At 44.6% G+C, this 21,952-nt stretch overlaps 1 protein-coding gene across 1 annotated transcript; it reads right to left on the reverse strand.

The window, feature by feature from the left end:
- Positions 1–2,984: 2,984 nt before the first annotated feature.
- On the reverse strand, positions 2,985–20,571 carry LOC121083093 (OX-2 membrane glycoprotein-like). The gene is made up of 6 exons (XM_040583047.1): positions 20,297–20,571; positions 18,708–18,789; positions 17,609–17,935; positions 16,668–16,934; positions 14,695–14,808; positions 2,985–5,511 (listed from the first exon to the last, which is right to left on the reverse strand). The coding sequence occupies exons 2-5, from the start codon at positions 18,778–18,780 to the stop codon at positions 14,699–14,701; spliced, it is 777 nt and encodes a 258-aa protein (XP_040438981.1). The 5' UTR covers positions 18,781–18,789; positions 20,297–20,571; the 3' UTR covers positions 2,985–5,511; positions 14,695–14,698.
- Between the last annotated feature and the right edge of the window lie 1,381 nt (positions 20,572–21,952).

A 21,952-nucleotide genomic window follows, 5' to 3' on the forward strand; every position in this document is an offset into this window, starting at 1 on the left:
CACCACCTTCACAGGATGGAGCGGCTGTTGTGAACTCTTGGGTATCAGAGCGGGAAAGGGAGCAATCAGATGGACAGAGTGCCCAGATAAGCAAGAAAATAGCACGCCTGAGGCAAAACTCTTTGCAAAGAACAAAAGAGCGCCAGGAAGGGACTTATCCAGGACCGAGAGGAACAAGAGGTCAGGGAAGCATGGAAAGGGAAGGACACGATGGGGAAGAAAGAAGCTGAAATCAGAAGCACTTTAAGAGTGGGTGAAATAAAATATAAATTAGTTATTCTCTCACAGTACACTACCAAAATACATTAATAGTTTTTTAATTATTGCCAGTACAGGTAATCTGATACCTGCTTTATCTGCCAAGTGACATGTTTGAACCCTGTTTCAATAAGCAGCGGGAAACACCCTGCTTCCTTTCGCCAGCCTACTACACACAGCCACATTGTTCTCCAGAAGTGATTTACTATACTGCAATTAGTAAGGAAATCCATCTCCTCTGTTTCCTTAAGGAAACCCAGATCAGGAAGGCCAGGGCTGCAATCTTGTTCTTAGCTGCCCAGTCCTGTCTGTCCAGACAGAGTGTCGCAGAGCGCCGAGCTCCTGTTGTTCTCGTGTCCTTTGGGCCACCCCTATGTATCCTGTGGCACAACGACGCTGGGTCCCCGCGGGAGATACAGATCTTTTTGGCACATGGAAGCTGCAGATTGCCTCTTTTCTTTCAATACAAGGATGTGAGCAGCTGGGGGGCTGACCAAGAAACTCACTGCCCACGTTTTCCTACTAAAGGCAGGGCAGACAGCCTGCCTCAGACTCCGTCAGGCCAGAATTTTTGAAGATGACAAGGGGAGAGCTGCTGAATGTCAGAAGTCATGCTCGCCACCCCAGCACTAGCGCTGATGAGCTTTCAAATGTGCTGGCAACACTTCAAAGTGAGTTTCTTCTGGCACACAAAATTAGTGCATCATTAGGTGGCTGACTATACAGAAACAGACCTGCAGAAGGCTCTGGTGGTCTCCAGCTGCATGTCAGATTAGGGCCACGGAAATAGAAACACCGGATTCATCAGAGTGAAAAATAGCACAAGGTCCTGGATTGGAGGCAGCAGGTGATACCTACAGGACGTGAATGTTGCTCACTGCGCATGGTCTCAGGAAAACACATTTAAGTACTTCCAAAAGCTCTTTAAACCTTTCTGGGTGATGGTGATAAATATTGGTCAACAACACACAATTTCTTGTCCAGTGCTGATTCTAACTTCAGTCCATCTTAGAGAAAAAAAAAAAATAATCCAGACAATCCCCTCCAGTACATCCTCTCAGCTTCCAAAATTATCCTGCACTTCCTTCCTTGACATTTTGTTATGCAGCAGACTTTGAGAGCAGCTGCCACCATGCCTTCCACGCAAACAGCGTTTCAGTTAGCAGGGCAGCAGCCAGGGTGACATAGGAGTGAAGCAGGCAGGTACATGGGATGACACGACAGGTGAAAAGTCACCCCAAAGCATCTAGAAAGTCTACTTGTCAGACTTGGAGACTGGAAATATATTGTGCAGAGGGAAAATTCACAGATTGGTGAAGGATGAGGAAAGGATACAGGAAAAACCCCAAGTGTGCATTCACCACTTCTTCAGAAGCAGCTGGAGCAGCTGCCCTGACCTCGAGCTGGGTGCTCAGTGAGGCAAGGCAATGAGAAAATACCCGAGGCAAAAAGAAAAAGTAATTCTCATACTGCCATCAGAGGAGATTTATTCTTTTTGGCAAACTCAATCTTTCCTGGAAACCCAGCCCTGCCTGCTGGGGTTTTGGAGATGTTCTCTTTCCATCACCACAGCCGTGCATGGAAGTTATCTCCAGCAGACACTTCATCTTCCCTGCCCCATGGTCAGCACAATTCAAAACTAAAAATAATGGCATCTTTAGCATGCTAGGGACAAAGGCACACAAAGAGAGGACACAGCTGCAGGAACTAAACAATTTACTGTGACTCGAGAACTAAAGCAAACATCTTGACAGGTTCTGAGCAGCAGGCTTTCAGCCAAAAAAGCAACCTTTCACAAGTTTCACAGCAACTTTGAGGTGAGGAAAACTGCTGGTCTGGGTTTGTTTACCTTTCGTGAAGCTATGGGTGGCCAAACTACTCTCTCCAAGGTCAGCCAGCCCTGCCTGAACCGCCTCAGCCCTGGAACCACTCCTTGGTTCCTGCCCTGCTCTGCCAGCACAACTCACCTCACCGCTGATGGGCCAAGCTACACCCGGAGCTCCTGGGCCACGGCACGCAGCCCTTCGGCTCTTCGGTGTGGAAGAAGTTGCTCTTCTGCCTGGGAAAACCACAGCTTGCCCCACGCCGCACTCAGGGCGGCAGTGCTGCTGGATCACTACCTTACCTTTGTGCTTGGAGAGGTGACCTGGCTGATCTCGGAGCACTAAATTCCCAGGAGAAGAAACTACTAACTCCCATCACTCAGGGTGAGGTACGTCAGCAATGAGACTTGCGCGCCTGGCCAGCACCTAGTAGGAAGTTCTTCAGAAAGCATTAGTAGCAACCATTTCCTTCCCTGAAAAATCAAGAGATTGCAACCTCACAAACCTCTAGAAATCACCGTCTGTTCTATTCTATTCACTGGTAGAGCTCAGACAACCAACTAACTGCTGCTTTTCACTTTTTCAAGAGGTATTGCAAGACCCAGGAGATAATCCCATGACACTCAGCTCCCGCAGGGAGATGGCAGTGTTCCCATGTCCTTTTAACTAGATCCAAGTTTCTCACTATCACGTCTTTTAAAAAGAAAAGGGCAAGCTTATGGGCTTATAAACAAGAATTACTGTGGTTTCACAATTCACCTCAAAAGGTTGTATGTCTTAAAGGTCACCGCTGCCTTTCCCTAAGGAATTATTCATGTACTTAGAGCTCAAGTGTGATGCTTCTCTCATTGATTTATAAAGGTTCACAAGCAGTGTGCTACAAATGAAAGGAATCACATGGCCTTATGTTAAAAGTTGCTTTATTTGGCTTCTTTTCAGCAAAGGCAAATACAGAAAACAGGACAGTCAATACATTAGTACAGCACGTAACTTCAGATAAAGAATAAATAAGCAATGAACGTGACACACACACACTACCTCTAAAAACATAAAATACAGGGTTTTGACCGACTGAACTTATTTTCAAATCTGAAGTAAACTTCGGGTTAAAAATACTTCTGTAAATTTAATCTCAAAAGTTGTTTTGCTCAATATTTTTTTTTTCAAAAAAAAAAAGCCACCCCAGAACCAAAGCACCTTAAAACCTCCTTGAAGTCCCACTGCCTGTACAGAAAGGAAGCAAAGTGTAAGTATTAAAAAACCCAACTTGCAATGAAGCATTTCTAGTATCACAAACAAGCAAGGTGGGGGGAAATGGAGCAGCTGGTGTTTTGGCTGGATCAGAATTTTATTTTCTTTAATTAGAAAAAGTGAAATATATAAATAAATAATTCATACCGCACCTACAAGAGGAACAGTGAATGCCACCTTTCACATCCTCAGTAACACATGCAGACATATACACACACCTCCCCCTCCTTTTTGCCAGACTCTAGGGAGGCTGCCACTCCAGTTACAACAAAATACTGGTTCTGAACAGTAAGTCATTAGTCTTGCACCTGCTAAATCTTCTCTGTTGATTTTTCAGATTGACAGTTTGTACTCTCGGTAAACATAAAACGCACAGTCAAAAATGCTGCACTCAGTAAGACAGAATATTTCAGATGCAAAAGCAAATGCTAACCAAACCCAAAAGACAAAAGGATACTGGTAGTGATCCCAATACAATGACAAATACTCAGACAGAAGGGAGACTGAGAAACACCTTAAATATTAGCACTTGTCAGCGGAACAAAAATCACCAGAGGACCACCTGCAGTCCTGCCATCCGTCTATTGTCAGTAAAACGGGCCACAAAGTCAGTACGCCCAGAGGTAGGCTTGTTTTTAGCAGCCTTAACCCATGAAGCCAGCACAGGGCCCTGTCGAGACACTGGGAGGCTGTTGGGGTTTAACCCCAGCCGGCAATCAGGCCCCATACAGCTGCTTGCTCACTCCCCCCACGTGGGACGGGGGACAGAATAATAAAGTAGCCTCATGCTAGCTTCTATGAAGCAAATTAACTCTATCCCGGCCACAACAAGGCAATGCCCGGAGCGCTCTGCTCTCACCGGGAGCCGCTGCCGCACAGCAAGCGGAGCCAGCTCAGCGGGCTTGGGCAGGCAGCGAGGAGCAACTGGGAGCAGTGGGGGGGGAAGAGGAGCTCCAGCCCTACTTGGGGCAGGAGCAGAGTTAGGTCCCAGCTCGTGATAGGGCAGTGTCCTTACCTGCTACCAAAACCATGGCAAAGCAATAAATCCAGCCTCTGCAAGACTCCCGCTGACACCGTTACAGCCACACAGTGACACACGATAGTTAGCTCAGCGTGTAACAACAAGGTCCAAGCACAGAATAATGGCTTTTGGCCAGCAGAGCGATTTGTCTGTGTTTAAAGGCACAACAAAAAAAGGATGAAGACGGGGAGACTGTTCTGAACAGGGCATAAGATGACCATGAGAATTACTGACAAACCTCGTCTGTGCATTTTGACAGCTAAGCAAGGAGTAGGCTGAGTTATTAGGATTTGCTTCAGAAAAAAACAGAGAGAACGTCAGCGTAAGAGAAAGGAAAGATGGGGATGTCAATACTTCCATTACTGGGCTGTGTTTCCATCTCCTCCACACTTAAACGTTTAAAAAACCACACACACTTGGGTTAGAAAGAAAACCCGAATAAAATAAATTACTTGCAACTCTTCTTTCCCAACTGTGGCTGCTGCTGCCTTCCATCTGCCACCGGCTTGGAGCCCTGTTGTTCTTCCCCAGTAATTTTGGCACATTTGGTGTGGTCTGAGCCCTGTGGTTTTGAGTCTACCTGGTCTCTCCAAAGAGAGTTAAGCAAGACTTGCTGGCACATTCACACATTCACTGAGGAAAAGGAGTTGGATAAGCTGGATAAAAGAAGGAAAAGCAGATGACAGGAAGAGAACGGATGAATGCACAGTTGCTGCAAGTGAAATTGCAGACAGATTTTGGAAAAAATTAAAACCCTCTCTTCTGCAAGAACAATTAGGCACTGGAAGAGGATCCCCAGAGAGCCTGCAGATCCTCCATCCACGGATATTTTTTGAAAACTCAACCGGAAGAAGGCAAACACCTTTTGCATGCTAGCAGTACCCAAGAGTGGTACGAGCAAAGCAGATTTTGTCTGGCAGCAGAGGAGCGGACTAAGTGATCCCTCTGGTCCAACATTTTACGATTAATCATCTAGACCGGAAAAAAAACGTTAACGCTAATCTTTTCAGCGATCAGCTCAGCATCTAGATAGGGTAGTGTATGTGATGTTTTTCCTTTTTATTGCTGTTTCTTCCCAGCCAAGGCACTGCTTGTAATCTTGACTTCAGGCTGCTGGGCTGTAATGATCTCATAAGTGAATGGAAATCCCCTAGGATCCTAGAAAACAAAACGAAACAGGAAAAAGCATGAATTGTGGCCATTGTGCTGCTGCCACAGGTCTTGCTGAGCTGTGTGGTTGCTGTCGGGGTTGGGGAGGGCTGGTGAGAAATGCACAGTGGGGAAAGTGGGAAGGAACAGTCACAAAACTGCCGTTTGATGAACAACCATAGGACCCCTCCCTGTTATACAATTAGTACATCTTCCTAAACCACACCGAAACAGGCTTCAGCCTGTGCTCCCCCTTGCTTCCTTTGCTCACTACAGATGATACCTTACCCTAAATTTCAGAAGCTACCTTATTTTTTAAGAGCATAGATGCACGCTTGCCACACAAAGTGTCGTTACATAAAAGGATCCATTCCTAAACCCAGAATACCCAAGCCCAGCACCACTTGCCCCAAGCACCACAGGAGTCGCCTGCAGAGCCACAGGCAGCACCGCTCCCAGCTGTCAGCGATCGCTCCATCCAGCTCATCCCACACTGACAACAACTCCCCCAAACCCCTCAAAGGGATCAGCTCCCTTCATATTTTGTTAAGCTTTGAGGAAGAACAGTCTTAAAACCAGTGGGAATTTTTTTTCCCTTCTCCCCTTTTCTTCTTAAGCAACAGAAATTCCTTTGGAAGCTGTTGTGGTTTAACCCCGTCCAGCAACCGAGCACCATACAGCCACTTGCTCACTCCTCCCGCACTGGGATAGGGGAGGGAATCAGAAGAGTACTCCATCCCAGCTGAAAGCAGGACAGTATCCACCCCTTATTCCATACCAGTTACATCATGCCACACTTTCCAACACAACCTCATTAACCACCACCACCCTTCCCGTCCTTTGATACAAGGCACAGAAATCACTCCCCTAGTTTACGGACCACTCCTGTAAAAATGTCTATAAAAATGTCCACAAAATGTCCTTGACTTCATTTAGTTCATGACTTTGGGTCCATCTGTTGCGGTGGTCACTCAGGACAGAACAAGTTGTGTGTTTTATGGGGTTATTGGGCACCAAAACCAGCTCAGGTCAGGTCACTGCTGCACTTGCACTTCTTGTAAGGCTTGTCCTCCAATGGTTCAGGTGGTCCTGCTATAGTAATTCCTGTAACATTAAGCTCAAACCATGGGTTACAACACTTTAAAGGTACTTCCATATTACATTCTCCACCCCTGGTCCCTTTGGACCAGGTTATAGGGATTAATATTGCAATGAACTCCCTCCCTTGCCCCTGCTCTGGGTTGGACTAATCCACAGACTGCAGTCCCTTAGGGTTGTGCCTGCTCCAAGCTGAACCTCAGCCTCTCCAGGGTATGCCTGCTGTGGCACAGACTCATCCACAGACACAGTCACTGTGAGGTTCACCTGCTCTCCAGCGTGGCCTTATCCATGGGCCATGACCGTAGACCTGCGCCAGCGTGGCCTCACCCCTGGCTGCAGTCCCTCCAGGGGTGTATCTGCTCTGTCATGAGCTTATCCACGACCACAAGCTCTGAGGTGCTCCAGCTTGACATCACGCACAGCCACAGAAGTTTCAAGGTGCACCTTTTCCTGTGTGGACTTGTCCTTGGGCCACAGTCCCTTCAGAGGCATACCTGCTGTGGCACAGATACAACCGCAGACCCTTCAGGATTAATTCAGCCATGCTCCGACATGGACTTATTGACAGCCACAGATGCTTCGGGGTGTCCTGCTCCTACACGGACTCATCCACAGGTCACAGCCCCTTTGACTCTAGTTCACACTGGAGTTCCAGCCTGTCCAGTAGAGCAGCACAGAAACAGCAGCCATGCCCTGGCCATCTGCCAGCCCAGACATAGCATCATTGCTGTTATCAGAATGTTCCCGGGCACAGCACAGTAAGATGATCAGCGGTACAGCAAGCAGGGAAAGCAAAGAAAAGGCAGCCAGCCACTAATGAGCTCTAGACTCTAATGTACAGTAAGGCAAGCAAAGAGCAGCAAGCACAGAAACCTGCTGATTAACAGCTAAACAGAGATAACGGCTATAAATCTGACCTAGCATAGTCCAAACAAATCTGTTGCTATCTCAAACCCTTTGAGCTCCACACTGGGTGCCAAAAAGGACAGTCACGGTTTAACCCCGTCTGGCAACCAAGCCCCATGCATACACTCTCTCACTCCTCCAGGTGAGATGGGGGAGAGAATCAGAAGAGTAAATGTGAGAAAACTCCTGGGCTGAGACAAAGGCAGTTTAATAGGTAAAGCAAAAGCCACGCATGTGAGCAAAGCAAAACCAGGGATTCATTCGCTGCTCCCCAAGGGCAGGCAGGGGCTCAGCCATCCCCAGGACAGCTGGGCTCCAGCACACGTTGCAGTTACTTGGGAAGACAAACACTGTAACACTGAACGTGTCCCCCTTCTTCCCCCAGCTCATATATACTCAGCATGACATCATGTGCTATGGAACATCCCTCTGGCTAGTTCAGGTCAGGTGTCCTGGCTGTGTCCCCTCCTGACTTCTTTTGCTCCCATCCGCCCCTGTCTCCCAAGCCTTCAGCTGGCAGGGCCTGAGAAGCTGAAAAATCTTTGACTTAACACACTGATGGTTTTGGCTGTTGCTAGGTAATGTTTGTGCTATCAGCATTGTTCTCGCACCAAATCCAAAACACAGCACTGCACCAGCTACTAAGAAGACAATGAACACTATCCCAGCTGAAACCAGGATAGAAGCATATTTATGAGAAAGCCTGAAAGCAACAGTTATGAAAATGCCGTGCTACACACCACGCAACAGCATTTTCTGCTTGGGTGAGCATAAACTACCCAGCTTGCCAACACCCCATTCAAAGCCATTTACTGTCAGCAGAAGGGCAGGAGCTGACTTACAAACCATTTCACCTTGGGAGGAAGCCAAGGGACCCTGCTCGTCAGTAGCTTCCAAAAGACATCACCAGTGTAGAAGAGAGAACATAATTGAAAAAAGCCTGACCTCAGGTGGCTTATTGTACACAACATATCTATTTTCATGTGAATTTCGGTTTGTGATCGCTGAAGGAAAACCTGCCGTTATTACAGTACAACCACAAAACCGAACATTTATTTTTAAGTAAACTAATGAAGACAGCGAAGGAGAGAATAACACTGCAAGATTTAAATTAAAGCTTCTGGCCTAGCAATTTCAGTCACCAAGACTTAAAAATCAACCCAGCTTACAGTACTCTATAAACAGCTAGATTTTTTTCTCCCCCTTCCCAAATACTGTCTTTCCACCCTAAAAGTATTCTAAATCACTCTACAGCGCTGGTTAAGCTGTCTAGAAACAACCGCCAAAGAGACACCCCTAGCCTTTGCCCTGCCAGCATTCGGAGCCCTCCCTGGGGGCACAGGGTGGCATGCCTTCAGCCTGCTCACTGGTTATCCTGCCCTGCACTTTCCTATTGCTTTAAACAGCAGCCCGTCCTCCTCAGAAACCTGGAGGAGATCTACACACACATCAGGATGAAGTCTGCACACCCTGCCATACCATGTATAGTAGAACTTTGGGAAGATCTGCTTACAAGCCATTCCTGCCTTCAGGTAAATGCTGCAGCAACAAGCGTGTTGGCAGCACTGCACCATCAGCCAGCCCTTCATGGCTGCAGCCGCCTGAGCTACCGCTACGCAGCACAGCCCATAACCTGCCCCTCTGCCTCAACACAAGCATGGCTTGAGATTCACTTGCCTGCATCTCCTGAAAACTTGTGAAGGTACTTTGAAAGTAACTGGGCAATTGTTAATGTCCCTGTTTGAATGTAGAAATTGGCAGTGGAGTGCAAAGCCTTACTGTGTATTTAAAAAGTAGAAAAAAAAAAACCAACAAGAATGCATTTCCAAACAAGAGACACAGAATAAGGCATGAAAAAATTTCAGAATTTAGTATTAATCTATTTGCATATAATAAGAATGATTTATGGAAAGGGAAAAAAAAAAAAGCAAAGGAAGAAAAAAGGCATTTTCCATTTCCTACTAATACAACACCAAATGAATCAGAGAAGTTATTACACTGTTCTTTTTTTTATTAAACTAAGACCATCAACACCTGTTCAAACAATATTTCAGAGTTAAAGATCTGAATATAAGAGTACATTATTTTCTTTACAAAAACCTGCTACATACCTACTACTAAGCCAACCTTTTTTTAATTCTGGAAACCACATACAGTGCAGAACTCAGAATATGACTGTGAGATACAAGACCTTAAATGGATTTATAAACTCTGAACAGCAAACCAGCTTTCCTGGTTGGTAATATACAAATAAGGTTACTTATTGAATACATAAATAGTTTGATATTTCAGAATGTCATTCTGATGTTTGAGACCAAATTTATGACACTACTTTTATGTGGCTTTGAAAAAAAACAATAAAATATATGTCATCCTTACTTTTTGTGTAGAAGATTAAGAAAAAGATTTCCATCTCCTAATCTAATAACTCTGCATACAGCCAAGGTATTTTGCAAAGGGAAAACATTTCCAGATTTAGCACAGGAATAATTCTTACAAGGAAGTAAACAAGAAACTGAAACAGTGAGGCAACTGTTCATTTAACACAGAAGCGCTATGGGGTTTTCCCTTTTCAGCTCCCAGCCATTTTATTTTCTGGTTTTATACAAAGCCCTGTTGTTGAAATGAAAAAGAAAATGAAGGACTGAAAAATTTCTGCATGATGAACTAGAACTGCAGATATGACACATAGAAATCGTGTTGATCATGCAAAATAAAGGCCACCGCCTCTGCAAAGAAAGGGGTTAATAGCCTATACTTCGATACCTCCCCTTCAGATGGATAGGACAAGCTTTGAGGTATTTCCTACACCGTTACCTTCATCCTATCGGCAGCAAACAGGATTTATTTCATCCTTCCAGACAAAAAACCCAGCCATGCCCCAGGAGACCTGAATTTACCCACGCATCTTCCCCTCCTCCCTTCTCTGCCATTCCTTCTCCCGGCTCTTCTCTGAAACATAAAGCAGGACGAGGAGCGTGCTTTCCGCAGCAAAATATGCTGGGGGAAAACATGACGTCAAAAAGAACTAAGCACCAGCCATCCCCGTCCTTTGCAATGAAAACAGGCAGTACTAAATCATGGAAAGCTCGGAAAGAGCACCCATACTCTAAATATGGCACGGTCGGAAGGGTACTGCTAGGCATTATTTTGTAAACAGAAAGTTAACTGACTTATTAGGGAACTGGAGCTGTTTGGAAGCAATGTGTGATTACATCCAGAAAACATCCTCACTTGTGTTGCAAAATATTTATGCTTGCAGGAACTGGACGGGCAGCCTGACAGCAGAATCAGCCCTCCACTGACATTTTTGTATGTTTTGAGTGGGTTTGGTTTTTTTGGTAGTGGGTTGGTTTTTTTGGTTTTTTTTTTATTTCTCCCCTCATTAGCTCTGATTAGGTCTGGTTACATTGTTTTTATGCTGTGGGTTTGGGGTTTTTTTTGTTTATTTTTTGGTGGTTGGTTTTTTTTTTTTGTGTAGTGTTAAGGAGTAAAGGAGTGAGGCTGTTGGAAGCAAAACAACTTTTTCTTACAAAAATGCGCAGTTTTGCTATTCTGGGGAATTCAAAACAGAACAAATATAATCTGCTCACAATAAAGCCACACTTGAAAGGAAACCAAAATGATTCTAAAATAAGCCTTCCCAGCTGCGACACGATGGCCATAGACCCGTTCCTCTGGGATCAGGGTGCATTATATCCATCTGCCTCATGAAAGAGGGAGTTATGTCCTTGAGTTTATCATCTGAATGGCTGGTATTCAGCTGTCACTTTAGGAAAAATTATTCTGAAAAGCCTCCTAAAACTGAGCTACTGCTATGTTTTTCTCAACTACTTAGTCTCTCAATATTAGAAAAAACAGCTGTACATCAAAGCAAATCCCCTTGAAGAAACATGCCAAGTTATATACATGAAGTAAGAATTGCCATAACTTTTAAGCCAAAGTTTAGAAACACAGCCTTCCCCAAACTGAATAAACACTAGAGGATACTGCTGTAATGGCTCTTTCAACAACTCCCATCTTTACTATAAACAAAGTAATGGGATGTGTGTACAAGTACTTGCTCTTGCAAAGTTTCCCAAATAAGTGCAGTTTTCTGCACAAAACTTCTATTTTCAGGACATTTTTGGCCACCAAAATTTGGATTTCTGATACCTATTTATTATAGCGGATCAACCAAGTTGCTATTTGCAGCTTAACAAACCTGAATCTATATTATTTGTAGCAACTTCCAAACTTGAAAAAATAATAATCAGGGCATCTTTAATTCCTGTTCAGGGTATTAAGAGATCTCTAGCTGGTAATAAAGAGGTATTTTCAATCTGTTTTATAGCACCTTTGAAACACTGAGTTACGCTGAGATTTGGCATCTCTTTGAAATACAGTTAGTTGGCTGTATTCAGACACAAACATCTTGAAACAATTTAATGCTGCTTAATCTAAGTTCCGTAAAATTTCCACTTGAAGGAAAACTCAAATGTATAAATTCCCAAACAGGAAGAAATCCTTTGCTATGTTGGTGCTTTCTGCAGAAGGGATTTTTTTCATCTGAACTAGTGCCTTTTTCCACGTCTATTCTTCAAGCTTTCTTCTTCCAAGTTCACCGAATCTGCTCAGTTTTCTTAGGTTGCATTGTATTTATTCAATAACAAACTCCAATAACTTTTTGTCCTGTTGTTATAGCTTTTTAAATACAAATATACTATTTGAGCATTTCTAAAGCTTCCACATGGCAAAACATGCATAAGCTATCCAAAAGAGATCAATGTACCAGTGCTTTAAAAAATAAAAAAAGAAACAAAACCACGCTGGCCTTTATATCCATTTGTGAAATAGCCCTTCATCACAGACCACAACAAGCCTCCAGAAAGCCGTTTATGTGGAATTTTATCCCCCTGCAGACTGCTAGGTCCTGAGAACTGACTGTAAAGCTTTTTAACCGGCCAGGCTGAAATACAAGTATCCTACAAGCCTTGAAATAAACAGCTGATGCTGTGGAAAGCATTCAGGCTGAGACATGTATGCAATAGGTAAGTCACAGGTATTTATTCAGACGAGGAGCCTTTATTGTGCCTCAATCCAGACACCTGACTTGTTAACCAGACCACTTTATGTTGGTGTGGTCTACAGGTAAGCTGTTAGTTGAGGCAGGTAGGAAACAGTAACTTTTTACTAGAACAGTAACACTGAGAAACCTCCAGCATGGGTTTGGCAATTCATTGCAGCCTACTCTTAAATCAAGCTATAAGCATGGCCAGGTTTGCATCTGCTTGGCAGAGAATGAAGCTTGAGTTTTCTAAAGCCTGTGCATCAGCTCTCGCCACAAAGGCTGCTCAGTTTGTTTACAAACAAGCACCTTTTTGCAAAATGTGAAGACCCTTCACCTGGGATGTTTTCAGCAAGAAACATATTTGTGCTCTGTAACTGGTAGACAAGGCAAATGCCTGAGGGATGGGACGTGAACTCTGAACTCAGCTCTTCACCCGATTGCCAAGCATCTACCATGGAGAAGGAGGAAACAACAAAAATAAAAGCAAAGCAAAAACCAACCACATTCTCAACAGCAGAAGCAGAAGAGAAAAAACTTTGATGGAGAAGGGTCCCCAGCCACTCAAATGTTGTTTTACTTTAAAAACCAGGCATCTTGACAAGACTGGAAAGGCTCTGCTTGTTATCTAATGTAGAATGAAAAGAAATATGAAAGATACAGGCCAAGACTGACAAAAATTAGACTACATTATTAAAAGAACAGAGACTGAATGACTAACAAGCTCCCTGCAGAAGTCACATCCTCACATCAGAGACCCCACGATAAATGGAAAGGAACACAACCAACTCAAGTCCCTCAAATCCTGCTTTTATTGATAAACTCTGATACAACAAACCTACACCCACTGCTAAACCCTGCTCATCTAATTTACCCCCTCTGCCTCAACGAACAGGTATTTACATGAAGTCTCAACTCTGTGACATGCCAGCACACACATGGGGCCAGGAATCCAGATGTCTTCCCAGGGAGTGGGGTGTGAGACCCCACTTCTCTTGCTGACACAGGGAGGCTTCAAGCTCTGCGCCATTAGCTAAGGAAGAAAGCGCAGTGCTTTCAGTTTAAACATATTATGCTTTTCTGTGTCTTATACTTCTCTTACGAGGCAGAGGGGTGAGGGTCTGTTTGACATTTCCAAAATTATGTGCAGATTCTACTGTTGTGCATCCAGCGGCGTTTCCGCAGCAAGAAATCATGTCTTGCATGACCCATGACATGGGACAAGGATGCATGAAATTGCTTGAGGGTTCCAAGCCTGATACCTAGCAGTGGTGAAGGGCACAGGAAACCTGTTGTGAAGCCAACTGTACTGCCTGCTGGGGACAGTCCCATTAGAAGCTATTGCTGGAACCACATGCGGGCGTTGCCTGGGGAGCCACCAATATCCAAAGGGCCAGAATCACACCAGGAGGTACGCTAACACCCTCAGCCTAGTCTAAACATGAACCACCTAGTCTTGTCAAGCAATGTTTCATTGACCGACCCTGCTCCCGCTTCCGGCACCAGTGCAGACACAGCATCCCAGTGTGGTTCTCCCCATCTGGCATGCAACAAAGGGGCTTCAAAACTCTGCAAGGCACCATCTGCACTTTTTAGAGCTCTCTTTGCCTGGTCACTCTCTGATCCATGCTACTGGGTGATCCCAGACCTCTGCCTCGAGGTCTCCTTAGTACAAACTCATCTGTGTTTGGAATAGTTGTTCTAGAATAAAGATACATCTTCCTTTTGAGCATTTCACCATTTTCTTCTGGGTCTTAAAAAAAACCCAACTCCTTGCTCTTTAACTTCCAGGTTGGTCCAAAAATTCAACAGAAATTTTCTCTTCTGAATTGGTTATAGGATCAATGGAAAGTTCACAAACATTTTACAATTAAAGAAGTTATATTTGAGGTTTTAAAAGCATTCATTTCTCCTTCTCAGTGAAGGCCTCACAATGTGTAGTCTTGCATTACTTCCATCTAACTGAGGAAGCCTCTAATAACTGTAAATAATTATTATATAAAGTTTACTTCTCAAATATGAAAGCCTCATACCCGTTAATGGTATCTCAATAAAGTCTCATTCTTCTCTGCAAACCGACCAGACCTTACAGTACGGGCTTTAAGAGAACCATTGGTTTCCATGCATCAGTGACTCACCACTTCAATCCCTCCTGCATATCCTCTTCCTCCAGCACAGCATGACCAGAATCAGAACTATGAGGACAATTAAAATCCCCACAGTAACTGTCAGCCATAGCAACCAGGATCCTTCTGTGAAAGGAAAAAAAAAATACACCAAACTAAGGTAGTTTATAGGAAAAAGAGCAAAAAGAGCCAAGAGGATGTCCGATTAATAACAATGGCTCCTTGTTGAAATTGTGGAAGTCATTGCTGAGCTACATGAAAGCAGCAGTTGCTCAGAAGAGAGAATGAACACGTGTATCTTCAAAGACAAACCTACCTGCCCACAGAAAGTGTTTTGGGAAGAAAAGCTGTGCTCATGTTCATCCATGGCAAAGAAAACTGTCATTCCCACAACTGATACAGTAGATGGTATGTGTACATAAGCAGAACTTTACACAAGTCTTGACACTTTCTGAAGAGATTTTTGTTCGTTCAGAATTTGAAGGTTTTGTTTGTAAATTAGAAGTTATTCCTTCCACTGTTAAACACTTACCACTCTCCCAAAGACTAAGTTAACTTTCAGAAAACAAGACAACCAATTTTCTGACGCCTGCAAGTAGCTCTACCCAACATCTGAGCATAAATGTCTCTCTGTGGTTAGACATCAGTCACCTCATTTGACATTCATTAATCAAAATGATAACACGAAGGCTTTCAACACTCACTGATGTTCGCTGGAAGACTTTCTGAATTAAAATTTATTTGAATCAAGCCAAAACTATATCATGCTTTTAGTGAAGCTAGGTTGAACTACTAACTTGAATTTCTCTTTCTCTAAACTACAAAATTGTTAAAACACCAAGCTATTGGCTGATTTTTCCATTCTCCTAGCAAGGAATAACAACAGTCTTAATTCCTTGCTTTCCGATATACATTTCCCTTTCAAAAGGTCAAAAAAAAGAATTTTGTATTTGAGAAAGGACAAAAAGATTTATTAGGCTTTTTCAATTATTTTCACTCAGAATTAAGAACCAATTTGCTTTTGAACTTTTAGAGGCAAGATATTAGAAGTCAGATCTTACTCTTTACTACTATACCTGTAACAACCACTGCTTGAGTACGTAATTTGGAAATTAACCCACAATCCCAGTCTGCTTTTGCTGTTTTCCTAATTTCCAAGCCGTCTTCCTTTTAAGGCTCTGGCTTTAGAGACAGGTGAATTTTAAATCACCTAAGCCAATGTTCCTGTATGAACTCAGAATAGTACTTAAGCTTTTAATGTTTCTATTTCTCATCTGTAGAATTGGGGTGAAAGTCTTTCCAGCAGAATAGAATGTTGGAAGAAGAAATAAATTAGCACTACAAGGTATTCAGATGATACACTGATGTATTTAATATTTCTGCATAAAACCAACGTATCTTCAACTGATCACCTTCCCATCTGCCTGGAAATACTCCTCCTCCCTGACCATTACTGCAATGCATGTGTGTCTTAGGGAAAGAGTTAGAGAAACTAAAACACAATACACAGGTTAGCTGCACCAAAATATGTAGTAAGTTTAACTAAAACATTTGATTAATTGTTGCTCAGAGATAGTTTGTTATTAATTTCAAAAATTCCATTTCAGTGTTCATTCAGCGACCCACAGAGTTTTTACTTCATCTAGATCGGTATCAGGTGACAAATACTTATATCTGCCTTTGGACTGTCAAAGAAACTATGAAGGCCTGTGTGAGAACTGAAGTTCAACTTGTTGCAAAACGCGTGGTGCCTCTAAAACCCACAGCTCCCTAGTGGACTAGTTTCGCTTTTTACTCCTCTTGCAGAGGGCCTCAATATGTTACTGCCTCAATGACGGCAACAAACCCAAAGTATGATCTTTCTTCTTACTTGGCACGTCTGTGTTTCACTCCCTCCTCTTCCCAGCAGACTGCTATCCAAACATGCTATTGCAAAACACAGAGGCAAAGAGAATGCTACCAAGTCACTTGTATCATTCACCTACCTCCTTGTATTTTCACAGGCAATTCCATTTTTTCCTTCGTGTTGCTTACTGTGCAGGTCAAGTTCTTTGCATCAATGCTCTGAGCGTTGTGGATTTCCAGTTTACTGGTGATGGACACAATCCCATTGGTGTGCCTGACTGTCTCCTGTGCAGGAGTAGAATTGAACAAGTTGTTCCAGGTGATGGTGGGCTCTGGGAGGCCAACAGCATTACAGATGGCTATCAAATGACCTTCGGAAATGTTGTAATGGACAGATGCATTGAGACCTTCCAACACACAAATAAGACAATCCATCACCACAATGAGCACCTGGTCATAAGCAGTAATAGCAGTTTAACCATTATCAACCAGAGCAAAACTTACTGAATCCACACTGAGCCCCATGGCACAGGAACACAAGAACAGTTCATTGGGTCAGGTCCCCACCATGTTTCAATACTCCTTCCCTTATGCTAGAGTCATATACCCCAAAGGTTTCACTCAACCTGAAATCCCAGGTTTTAAAATAATCTGCTAAAGCAAGACCATTTCTTGGTCCACGTTGCTCTCCTGTCTGCTAATTTCCTATCAATGGTGGAATTTGGCACTGCCACTGATAGCACTGGGGTTGTACCTGGCACCAAGAGGAAACTGCGACAAGCAATGCTGGTTTGCCCAAGTTCCAGCTGGGATTGCTTGGGGACTTACAAAGGTCCCACTCCTCGCTTTTTAGCTTCTGCTCACAGGAAAAACAAACCAGGACAAGCCAGAGCCAAAAGCACCACAACAGGCTTGAATATGAACCCACAGCACCCTGCTCACAGCAGTAATGCTCTGCATCTACACCACGTTCCACTGAGGGATGCTCCTACCACTGCAGTTCCTGAGTCCTCAAGGAAATGCTGTGGGTGAGAAAACACCTCTTTATCCACTAGAGACGTATCCCTGCAGAGAACCTCACCAAAGACAGTCAGGCAGGTATGTCCCGAGAAGGAGCCGTCAGGAAAAATATTGAAGATACACACGTAACACCCTGAATCATCCATTCTAGCATCCCAAAAAGTGATGTTTGTCTCATTGAGTACCAGACTCGTGAAGTTCATTCGGTCCTGATAGGGTTGGAGAATCTTCAATCCTTTTATGGTACTGTATGTAGCTACGTTATCGCGGGATTTTTCAGAGACCTTTTGCCATGTCACTTGCAGAACATCTTGGGGTCCTGTCAAGGAACAGCCAAGAGTCACGTTGTCGCCCGCCTTCACATATCTGTGTTCAGCCTGAGGAACCACTGCAATGACATGAAGTAGTTAGTGACACGGGCAGACATCATGGCATATTCAGAAGTCTAAAGCTGATTCTAAGGCCTGGATTACCACCAGGCACAATAACTCCATCAATTAAATACTGTTTCTCCAGTCCTCCTTCACCAAAAAGTCCTTCCGCATGCTCCTAGATACCAATGTTGATTTACATTGGTTGAGGCTCTGGCTTTCTTCTGTTTAAAAGAAAGAGACATACCCTATTTCTGTACCCATCCTTGCAGGCTGTCCACTTCAGTTTTACTAAATCAGCTCATGACTTCCCATTCTCAGCAAAGACTCAGTTTTTGTTTCCTAAAAAACAGAGGAAGCCTGACTGCACAGGGGAAGCATACACTAAACCATTCTCAGAGAACTGAGCAGCAAAACGGGCTGAAGGGAATTTCTGGACTACATAGCTTCAGAGTTTGCAGTGCATTTGAGAGGGAGGGAAAGAAAAACAGAGATTTTTTCCCCCTGAGGAGAGGATCCATTATGGGAAGTTGTGAACACAGGTGAACAACAGTGCCATTGTAGACAGGGGATGCTGCATGTCCCTCCCACCTCTAAATGCTGCTCCACGAGGTCTTGTGTCACATCTGCCAGCTCCATGTCTGTGCTTCAGCTATCTAATGTATGTCTAATGGCACCAGCAATCTGTATTTCACTTATTTTTGCCTCTTACTACGACTGCTGAAGTCTCAGGAACCTGTAACCAGTTCCCCAACCATTTTCAGGCAGATTTCAGGAAATGCAACTTACCATTTGCCTCTCCGAGTCCTGCAAAAGCCAGACACAAAACCAGAGCTTGGAAAGTCATTTTGGAAGGGAACATCTGTTTCACCTGAAGACAGATAGGAAGAGATCGTTGACTCAATGACAGAACATCTTCAGGCGATATCACATCTCCGGGGTACAAGCATCAACAGTAGCTTTGTCACATGGGAAAAACCTAATTTTGGGGGCTGGGGGTGAGTTTTGAGAGATCTCGTTATACAACACAAGTGCTCCAGTCAGGGCTGAAAAAAAATGTCACGACGGAAGTTTCAAATGCATTAATCCACCAGAAGCATGAAGTACTGGTTGTCCAGGACTAGCTGTGGCACTGGGAGACAGGGTTAGCTTGTGAGAGCCAGGGATAAATTAAAAGCAACTTCTCTGAAGACTTCAGGACTCCCCACCTGTCCAAAATTGCACATATTGGGGAACTTCTGGGGCATACAGCACCTGCCGCATACAAATATATTTCCAATGTGGGAAAGGGGCAAAAATAAGGTTGTGTTGCTGTTTTCCCTAGTGAACTGCTTTTGACCTGCTTTCCGTTCTGTCAATCAGTTAACATTGCCACAATACAACTGAATTGTGGACCTGCCTGGAGCTGAAGCTGGTGTTGTATTTAAGTGGAAACATTATTTCGTGTAAACTATCTCTGTAACACATATGCCCTACACCCGAGGTTTTCTGCCAATGTCTGCAAAACTAGCTGATGTGTCTCAAGAGTGTTTTCTGTCAAGAATATAAGCAAAGCCCAACTTCACAGGGATTTTCACAACATGGAAAAAACAGAAGAAAGACCCAACTGTAAAGCATTTTCTACAATACCATATAGTTTAAAAAAGGAGGGCTGATGAATAAGTAAGTGAATCAGAGGGATAAAAAAATCTTTTTAAGAAACAAACTCCCGGCAGACTCATGCACACAATGCGCACACACAGCCAGTAGCCTGCCTTTAACTTTTAAACGCGCTGTGCTAAAACAACTCCTGATACAACTCTACCATTACCGAGCATGTACACAGACCAAGCTCCTATGTGTAAAATCCTGAAACAAGACTTAATCGGGAGACAAGATTTCCTCTGCCACAAGCCCAACAAATAACGAATTTGCCAGACAACACAGTGCAGCCAGACACTTAAGCACAGCTCTAAGAAATGCAGGTAGACGTTCCTAAAATCATCTAAAAATCAAGGGGCAGCATCACAAGCGAGAGAGAAATTCTGAGGCGTAGAATTGTTTATAAACCAGTGAAAGACACACCACACCTGCAGGAAAACAGAGTTTTCGGTAGCAGCTTCTCTCTCTCCGCTTTAATACCCACTAAAGCCCTTACAAACCATCACTCGCACCCAGCGTGGCTACAAGACTTTGCACAATGAGGGAGCAGAGTATTAAATAAGTCTCTTTAAGTCACAAGCCAAATCTACGGTATTACGGGAGAAAATAGAGGAGAACGGGGGTGGAGAAAAAAGAAGAACACCCCCCCCCCCCCCCCCCCAAACAAGCTAACAGCAGCGTGTAATACTAGGGCAAGTAAGCGCAAACCCTTCACCGTGCCAGACCCCAAACCTCACCTCAGAGGTCCCCGGGCCACCGACGGCACCCTGCGCGGGGCTCACCAGTCTTCTGCGACCCCCTGTGAAACTTCGCCAGCTTTAAAAACCTTTTTATACTTCTGGCGACCGGCTGCGAGCCAGACCCGGTGCCACTCGCCGCCGCCGCAGCCCCAGGGCTCCGCCGCCGCGCGGGGCCGCCCCCCGCCGGCAGGAAAAGGCGGGAGGAGGGCGAGGGGCGGCCGCACCTTGCGAGGAGCCGCCGCTTCGCCGCGTCCTCCCGGGCGCCGGACAAGGCTCCCCGGGGGCGAGGCTGCCTCCGGGCGGGGCTCAGCCGGCCTGGCCCCGCCTCAGCCCTGCTGCCCGCCCTCCCCGCTTCCCCGGCCGTCACCGCCTGCCCCGCGGCCCCTCCGAGCTGTAAGGCGGCCTGCGGGTGTTCGCAGCCGAGTCCCTGCAAGCCGGGAGGGAGGAAACAACGCGGCCCCGCGACCCGGCCCCGCCTGCCCTCAGCCCGCCGCGCTGCGGAACCGTGCAGCTTGTTAAAGGCCTTTCAGATCAAGTCCCGCCATCACGGCAGCGCTGCCGGGCGCGCCGTTAACCGCGTCCCTCGGCGCCGCACACACGCGCTGTGGAAGCACCTCCAGGGACGGCCTCAGGTCAAGCGGGTACGATCCGCTCAGCAGTAACGCGGCGAGTGCGTTTCATGGCCTCCCAGCCCTTCCTCGCCCCGGAATTGCCTGCAAGGGGTTTCCTCACACCCCCCTCTTTCCCTCAGGCATGACCAAATTAAGAAATTCATCTTGGAAGAATGAAAAAAAACCCCAAAATAAAATAAAACAAACGAAAAAACCCACCGCTTGCTTAAAGCAAGAATATTAAACCCTGAAAAACAGCGAGGTTTCCGTAAGACTGAAACAACTCAGTGCAGAGTTGGCTCCTACAGCTCCCCAGGACAGAAACTTGATTTTTTTGAAAAGGAACAGCACAAACCTGAGCTTCTTCCTCAGGAACCTCGGGTTGCACTCCGGCGTGACAGAGCACATTGCATTTCTGTTCAAAGCGTGCCCTTCCCTGGTTTCAGTTCAGGGGTAGTGACAAGCACATCAAGAATGATTTTTTATTGAAAGACTTCTATCTACCATAACACTAAAACTAGAAGCCAACAGCAGGAACGTAATGTAATTATAATTAATAATAACACATTTATAACAGCCAAAAGCTGAGAATTTCACTGTTCAGATACTGGACTTTAAATATTTACCATTCCAGAAAGTCGGGGTTGTGTTTTTCTTTTTTTTCAGACCAGATCAATTTCTCGAATTCATTTATTGTAATGCTTCACTGGAAGTTGCATAACAAATGGCCCAAGGTTTTGCTAAACCTGGTAACTTTTTTTCTTAATTAGTTAATTAAGAAAATTCTTAACTACCAACTGTAATAATTAACTGCAGGTCAGTAGCCTGGCAACAGTCAACAATAAGATTTTGACTACCAGACCAAGGCTCTGCCTCCTTTCTTGATCCTCAGCCCAGAGAAACAACCAACCTGTATTTTGCTGATGTTAGGCTGTAGGGAATTAGTGTAAAAAAACCCCAACAAAACAACAGTGGAAGATCTTATGGAAGGAGAAGGACGTCTTATGATACCATATCTCTAGGCAAGCTGATTTTCTGCAGA

The sequence above is a fragment of the Falco naumanni genome, chromosome 2 (genome assembly GCF_017639655.2).
Source record: "Falco naumanni isolate bFalNau1 chromosome 2, bFalNau1.pat, whole genome shotgun sequence".
NCBI lineage: Eukaryota > Metazoa > Chordata > Aves > Falconiformes > Falconidae > Falco > Falco naumanni.